The sequence below is a fragment of the Vicia villosa genome, linkage group LG1 (assembly GCF_029867415.1).
Source record: "Vicia villosa cultivar HV-30 ecotype Madison, WI linkage group LG1, Vvil1.0, whole genome shotgun sequence".
Taxonomy (NCBI): domain Eukaryota; kingdom Viridiplantae; phylum Streptophyta; class Magnoliopsida; order Fabales; family Fabaceae; genus Vicia; species Vicia villosa.
The window spans coordinates 25,530,486-25,538,311 of record NC_081180.1 but is presented as its reverse complement, the minus strand read 5'-3'; the positions used below and the strand labels follow the sequence as shown (position 1 = coordinate 25,538,311).

At 35.0% G+C, this 7,826-nt stretch overlaps 1 protein-coding gene across 1 annotated transcript; it reads right to left on the bottom strand.

The window, feature by feature from the left end:
* Positions 1-234: 234 nt before the first annotated feature.
* LOC131631798 (acyl-CoA-binding domain-containing protein 6-like) lies at positions 235-6,303 on the bottom strand. The gene is made up of 16 exons (XM_058902573.1): positions 5,854-6,303; positions 5,666-5,747; positions 5,394-5,567; positions 5,166-5,243; positions 4,945-5,049; positions 4,321-4,387; positions 4,184-4,245; positions 3,701-3,840; positions 3,372-3,498; positions 3,113-3,227; positions 2,703-2,791; positions 2,378-2,461; positions 1,967-2,302; positions 1,310-1,822; positions 1,165-1,224; positions 235-1,078 (listed from the first exon to the last, which is right to left on the bottom strand). The coding sequence occupies exons 1-16, from the start codon at positions 5,889-5,891 to the stop codon at positions 992-994; spliced, it is 2,157 nt and encodes a 718-aa protein (XP_058758556.1). The 5' UTR covers positions 5,892-6,303; the 3' UTR covers positions 235-991.
* Positions 6,304-7,826: the final 1,523 nt, after the last annotated feature.

Sequence of the window (7,826 nt, the reverse complement as noted above, 5' to 3'; positions counted from 1 at the left end):
GGTAAGTGAGAGCCAAATTTTCACATTTGGCATGATGATTATAATTGTGGTCCTTCTACATCTTGACAAACAATCTATTCATATGTTTCATCATATTAACAAAGAGCAAAGGGGATATAAGATCCTCTTGCCTTATCCCTCTACAAGCATGCATTGTATCAGAGATCTCACCATTGATATTAAACACATGGGACACAGAAGTTAGTGCAGACATAACCCAATTAGTAAACAAACTAGGCATCCCAATCAAGCTATCGTGATATTTTAGATAATTTTGTAAAATATGGTGCATCCAGCTATTGGCATGTAGTCTTTAACATACATGGCATTCTCACTTTTAGGTATCAGAGTAACATCAGTTTTATTAAAAGCCTTGTATATCCTACCCTTATTAAAAGCCTTGTATATCCTACCCTGTTCAAAGAATTTCATTATGGCTGCAATAACATCCTCCTTTATTATGTGAAGCTAGCCTTAAAAGAACTTCGCTTCATACGCATCAATTCCTCGGGCTTTCAAGTCACCAATGCCATGTAAAGTTGTCTCAATGTCCTTAACTTCAATACTTGGCTCACAAGGTATTCCCTCTGCTCCATGCTAATCTGACCGCACCTTCTCATAGCTTCAATATCAATGTGGGTGGCTATGATTAGCTGTTCTCATAAGGTTGCTATAAAAAGCAATAATCGCCTGTTCTATATCTTTTTCGAGAGGTAAGAATGGTGCCATCAGCTAAGAGGACTAGTACAATATACATTGTATGAGATAAGTTTAATATATTTGCTTATCTTTTGCTTTTCAATGTTATTTATTACTTATTAGTGGTTATTGGTTATTCTAAATAGGATACATAGAACTAAGAGGACTAGCACAATATACACAATCATTTCCTTCTAATGTAAGCTAAGATTATACACAATCATATGCTTCTTGATATGACAAAATGGCATAAAAACTAGGAGCAAAGTAGTGTGAGCTGCTTCAACTACCTTCACTGCACGTGAAATGGTTTCCTGGGTGTAGTAGATGTCCGATTTTCCATCGATTGCAACCTCTGTTTGAGATGAAAAACTTCGTACTGTATAGCAAACAAAGGGATGATGACAACGTGTTCAATAAGTCTAAGGAAGTTTGCTCAAAACATTGTAGCAACACAATCAGTACCTGTAGTTGGAATGCCCTATTTCTTTCTCCTGCAATAACTCCTCGTGTTGAATGCAACTCCTACAACAAATTTTCATCAGCCAATAATAACCATGCATATAAGTATCAGGGTGCTTCGAGCTCGATTAAATGATGTGTCATGTACCTTCTGCGTGTCATCTAAAACAGCCTTGAGGAAGGCCACGTCATGTTCAAGACGAACGTTGTCAGAGTGGACAATGTTTGACAAGTTGTTGGCCTCTTCTTGAGCCAATTCTAGACTTGCTAGCTTCTCTCTTAGTACTTCGGCCTCCTTCAGTGTATCGGCTAATTTTTTCTCCATTTCCTGTCTGCTTTTAAGAACAGATGCTAAGCTTTTCTCTGCAACTTCTCTGCTTGTCAGAGAAGCTGCCAGTTGACCCTCCAGCATTCCGTTTTTTCTTATTAGGGCCGCTATTTTACTTTCATAATATTGATAGATATTTGTAGAAGACAGTGACCCTGATTTATCATTCTCAGGAAAAGACACACTATCACTTTCTAGCGCATCATTTTCAAATACTTGGTTTTGTTGATTTGAATTCCCGGACAACAACACCTGTCCTTCAATATTAATCTTGGCTCCGCTAATGTTCATCAGTTTACCACGGTCATTTTCAATTGTTCTATGATCTGCCGCCTGAAATGTACCACAGGTTAAGAAGAACATTACGATATATGATTTAGAAACACATGGCAAACAAGTCCATTGAGTCGAGAAGTCCAACAAATGTTCCGAGATTAGAACACATGGCTGACATTAGTTTAAAAAAATGTACTTTACCTGAGGTATAAAACTTCCATCTGAGTTCCTGTCTATTTTGACATCTGCATTGTATTCTTCGTCGCGATCAAATTGCTTACGAAGGGAAACATTGGTTGAGTGGAAATTGGGATCAGCAGAATCGGAAAGAGATTTCCTTCCAGAACCATGTTCAACAGCAGAAGCTAGATTTTGTCTAGCTACGGAGTCAACTAAACGTTGGGAACAATGATTAAGTTGAGAAGCCAATCTAGTGGAAGATGAATGTTTTTCAAGCAGTATAGACGCAGGACCTTTACTCGGAGTTGAACGTCTTCTAAGTGCTGATTCATTCTTATCTAACTCCAACACTTCCACCTGATAGGTAAATAAGCAAAAGGTCAACTTCCATAAGAATGAACTAGAACATTAACTTCATGCTCTTTGCCAAACCTGATTTGACGGCTCTTTCTTGGATCCCCCAAATGCAACAAGATAGTCCTTTTCCTTGTATTGCACAAGTACCAAGCTGAAACCCTGGTATTTAAACAGATTTCATAATCATTGTAAAATCATAAACAAAGCAAGTTCATGACAGGTATCTAGTTATTGTCACAGATCAAGTTATATCTTAAGGTCAAAGTACCATTTTTCAATAAGAATTGTCTACTAAATATTATTAATAAAAAATCTATATCTATTTATTCAATAACTCAGGAAAAACAAAAATAGCACTAAATGAGGCAAGTAGGTGGTATGAGAAGAATGATAGACGCACCTTGTTAGTAGTGATAGAAGATGGAGGTGAAGTAATTGTCACAGACCATTCATTTTTCACAATATCAAAAATCAGAGTCTCTACATGTCCTGCAAAATTAAGGTGGGATATAGTAAACATGCATAGTCCATAGCGTAATTTATAAACGGCATCAACACTAAAGTAGAATCTACTTTAATAATATTTACTTCTCAACTAAATTTCAGCTAGATCATTTTGTGCCTTGGGAATTAAACTTCAAATGTATATAATATTAATAAAGCGGCAGTAATAATAATATGCTAATTTAGGCTAATAAATAAATCATCTCCCAGAAAATGAAGCAAAATAACAGAAGTTCACGTTACTAAAAGAAAACAAGTAGGTTTAAAATTATTAACGAATGCATTACGTTACATTACAAGACATACGCTTTTTCTTGCTTCCACCCCCTGTAATATACCATTTAGTACCACATAAGATGCCACAACAACCAGTTCTAGGTGATGGATGGAAACCTTTAACCTTTACTCTTGACCATGCCATCTGGAGAAACATAAATTATTATCAAATAAATATAGTAAACAAGTGTATTTAATCGAATAAACATCTCGGAGAAATCAAAAGGTTTCATAGCATGCTATTTGATAGCATATTATTATAAACATATTAGGGACCTACACCACTCACCGTTTCAAAGTCAAGTGAATATAAATCATTTAAGGTCTTGGATTTTGATGATCCTCCAAATATATAAAGAACTTTATCATCATAAAGAGCGGCTACATGGTTCAATCTTGGAGAAGGTGCTGTTCCTCTGCAATCAATATAGTATCAAAAGAAATGTAATGCTTGCAAAAGGTGATGACTATGAGAAGATAACCATATCTAAGTCCAACCTTTTCTTTTCAAAGTTTTTTTTCTGATTCAAATCACTTTCGTGATGATTTAAGAGCAGTTAATCACACCTAAGTCCAACCTTTTCTTTTCTAAGTTTTTTTCTGATTCAAATCACTTACGTGTAGTGAAGTGGAAGCCATGTCAACGACTTGAGATCAAACATATGTAGATCATTCAGTTTCCTCCTTTTTGCATCTTCACCCCCAAACAATATCAAATAAGAGCTTGCCCTAACAACACTGTGACCATTGCGAGCAACCTACCAAGAACAAACTCCACGGTAAATAGTGCCTAGCTATATGTATTAGTTTTCACAATGTATTATTACATATTTTAATGTTTTTCAGAAATTATTTATGCTCTTGACTTCCCAGTAACTTAACTAGTAACTAGTCAGAACAGAACTGTAAAACTATAAACATTAAATAAATGATTATAGTCGTACATTACTAATATTATTGAGAAAAATATTCCATACACATTATTACATTTCCTAGTGTTGGTTCTTTGTTTATATCAATAGAGACGAGACAACGATGCCCAGGAACAATTTATATTTTCTACCACTGAAAAGTACCAAAGCTACAAGCAAAAAATCCTACCGGTATGTCTCCCTTGGCCTCCATTAGGGACCAGCACTCACTTTCTATATCAAACGCCCATACTACAAACACCAAAACAATAATCAGAACAAGATCAAAGCGTGAAATATATTAAATGAGAAGAACACGAATTGAACCTGAAATTCTATCATTTCCAGGATCCGTTTTCCCTCCGATGAGAAGTGCCTTTTTACCATATGATACCTGGTTGAATATCATCAGGCGTAAGAGATTTGACTTGAGATCAGACATACTAAATATCATCTTTAAATCTAAAACAAGAAGATGAAGTATAAAAATATATAGAAATGCTCCCAATGCCGATCTTTTTCCTCATTGTCGAGTTCATAATTGCAACTTCGAACTACATTCCTGGTTGACTCACGTCGACCTTTGTACTAAAGAAAAATCTGTCACTTTCTTCTTATTTTCTCTTAGATAATTCTGTGTTCTTACGATTTTAATTAGTTTGAGGCTCCATAGTTTCTATATCATGCACATCAATAAGCAGAACATTGGTGGCGGCTCAAGTTCAGTGATGAATAGTGTTCTTAATTCACATAAAGCATTTTTTTGCATGAAAAATTTAATTGGATAAGCTTTACATTTTGATGCATGTTTTTCTGTGTTTTACACAATGCAACAATGGCAAAAGGGACAATGAAACAAGAAGATGAGAGCATTTTCAAAAACAACACTACACAGCAGAAGACAACTACAATGCCATTGCTGTGCAAATGTCACAAAATGGACATGCTTACCAAACAATGACCTCTGCATGCGGGAATCTTTAGCGGCAGACTACTCGGAGACAAGTAAAGCTTTGATGATGCCGTAGTCCACGAAAATGTGTCAAAATTCAGCACCTGAGAATGACAGTTACATAAAGGAACAAAATATATAATATAAATGTGGAAGATGATGATAGAAATTAGATTAGTCACACTACTATGTTGTTAGCAGCAATTGACTCATACCATACCTGAACATCATCTAACAATCCGGTAGCAGACTCGCCGCCAACCACTATGATCTTATTCCCAATGACAGCAGCAGCATGCTATTCAAAAATCACAACGAACAAACAACAATACAAACATTAACATTACTACAATTGAGAATTGATTCATTTATAACTAACTATCTAACAGTCATTACGTCCAACAATTAAAGAAAAGAATGGAAAAAAAGAGAGATATATATACAATACATTAAATCTAGGAGTAGGCTTATCCCCAGAAATCGACAACAAAACCCAATTCTCAGACCCACCAGAGCTACCACTACTGATATCGGCGCAAACATTTTCAATTTCATTATCATTTTCATGAGAATGACCACTTGAGCCGGTAACTGCATCCACATCTTCTTCTCCTCCATCTCCCTGAAATGAAATCAGGTCAAAACTCAAAACTATCACATTCCAAATTTCAATTCCGCAACAACAATAATAATAAATAGTGAGAAAGAAAGGTTAACTACATTGAGAATGGAATTTGCAATTCGTTTGGGATGCCTGACATGAACAGGACTTCTAGTTCCCTCAGAAAGCTGAACCTTCAACCTAACACAACACAACACACACATCAATGCATTATTACTACATTAATTACTTTCACATTGCAACTTCTACGAAAGAGAATGGGATCATCAGATTTAGAAATTATTACCTTCCGAGTTTGGTGCGTCTACGAGAGAACCCAAACATCTTCAAACCTGTTTCTTAGAGAAAGAAGCAAGCAAAGGGAATGAAGAAGATGAAGAAGAAGAAGAAGAGTAACTTTAAAACCCTAGAACATTCTAAAGTTCACAAGCAGAGTGTTGATTTTTTGTTGAAGAAAAAATAGTAGTACTAATAAATTAGGAACGGGAAAACGACATGGAAAGGTAAGTTTTGGTGATGAAAATTACTAGAGTGATTAGTTACTAAGCTAGTTCACTAATTAGCATAAGGTGGGAAAATGTAAAAGGTGAAATGGTGATGTAGTAATAGGAAAACACGGAAGAGAAGAGAGTGAGGATTCGAACGTTAGATACTGCGATGGAGTGATGGACTGGGTTGGTGTCAAGGTCAGGTCACTTTCTGAGTCCGTGTTTGCAGGGTTTTGTTTGTTACCGATACTGCTTTCTCTTTCAATTATTACCCCCACAAAATAAATGGTAGTAATTGTTTTACATAGACAAAATATATATATATAACTTAATAAAATATATCATAAATTTTAATGTCATATTTTTTATTTTTTAAAAACATTAATCCGTTTCACTCGTAATATAAAACCATGTGTAACCAAAAAGTATACAAAACCATGTTATTATAGATTAGAATTAGAAAGAGTTAGTAACAAAAATAAACCTTAGGTGTGTTTGGATTGGCGGTGGTCAGAATTGATTCTGAGATAATTGAGTTTGGTAGAATTGATTTTAACAGAATTGAGTTTAGAAGAATTGATTTATGTTTGGATACAATGATATAGAAGTGATTGTTATCGATTAATGTTGTTTGGATAGTTTTAACAAAATTGATTTTGAATGGTATAAATACCAAAATGGTAATGAATTCTAGTACAAATCAAAAAGAAAAGAAGTAATTGATGAAAATTAAAGAGGGTAAAGTAGGAAAATTTAAAAGAGTTGTAATAAATAATATATAATAAATGTAGAATTGATTCTACTAAACTCAAAAGCTAGGAATTGTAGCTTCTACTAGAATTGCTTTTGGAGGAGGGGAATTGATTTTAAAAAAGTATCCAAACAAAAAAAATCAATTTTCAAATTAAAGTGGATTAGAAGTGCTTTTGGGGTTTGTAGAAGCCAATCCAAACATGCACTTACTTTATTAATTTGAAATTGAAGGGGTTTATATGAAAAAGAGAAAAAGTTTGTATATGTGGGGTTTATGAACAAAAAGAGAAAAGGATTGTATTTGTGGGGTTTATTGCTTGCTTCGGGACTTGGACAACATGGACAGGGATGGACCATATCCTACGTCAATGTTTTGTTTGTGGGACCGAGAGACACAACAAAGGACAAAAGTAGAACTCTTCATGCACATAGGTATTAGGTGCTCTAATGCTCTATTATTAGGGCTGTCCTCACAAAAAAGAAAATGTATATCCCAACTAGTACTACTTGTACATGAATGATAGTGTCCTTGGTTTGCCGTTATGTTGGGGTGGAATGGGTATGTTTTTACTTTTTCAAAGTATGTTCTATTTTTATTTTTTTATAATTTCGGTTCATAAAAATAAAATAATTTATAAAATAATACATTTTGTTGTATTTTCGAATGGAAAGAATAAAATTTGAGAGGGGTATAAAATTGTTACCACCAAAATGGTATAGTTGCCTGCAACTGTCATTCTCTTCCACAGGCATCCTTCTCCGAATCTGTAGTAGTTGTACGTTAGTACTGCCGCTCCACAGTTGTACTCATGAATATGTGTTGTATCCGATAAGTACGTGAGGTAGACGACGTCTGTATACGATGAACTCGTGTCCACAAAGAGCTTAGTGTTTATCAAATATAGAAAGTATCATCTTAGCACTCGCTCTTTGTGTATATCCTCCTCCACCTCGTCACCATCAGTCTGATGTGCCGCAAGAAGCTCCTCATCATATCTCTGCTGCAAGAAGCTAAACC

Bases quoted from the DNA above. Each gene is read 5' to 3' on its own strand.
- LOC131631798 (XM_058902573.1), bottom strand. From the start codon at position 5,891: ATGTTTGGGTTCTCTCGTAGACGCACCAAACTCGGAAG. The intron at 3,841-4,183 runs GTAGGATTTTTT...TGTTCTTGGTAG, and splicing joins AGGCCAAGGGAGACATACCG to GTTGCTCGCAATGGTCACAG. The intron at 2,792-3,112 runs GTATGTCTTGTA...TTAATTTTGCAG, and splicing joins GGGTGGAAGCAAGAAAAAGC to GACATGTAGAGACTCTGATT.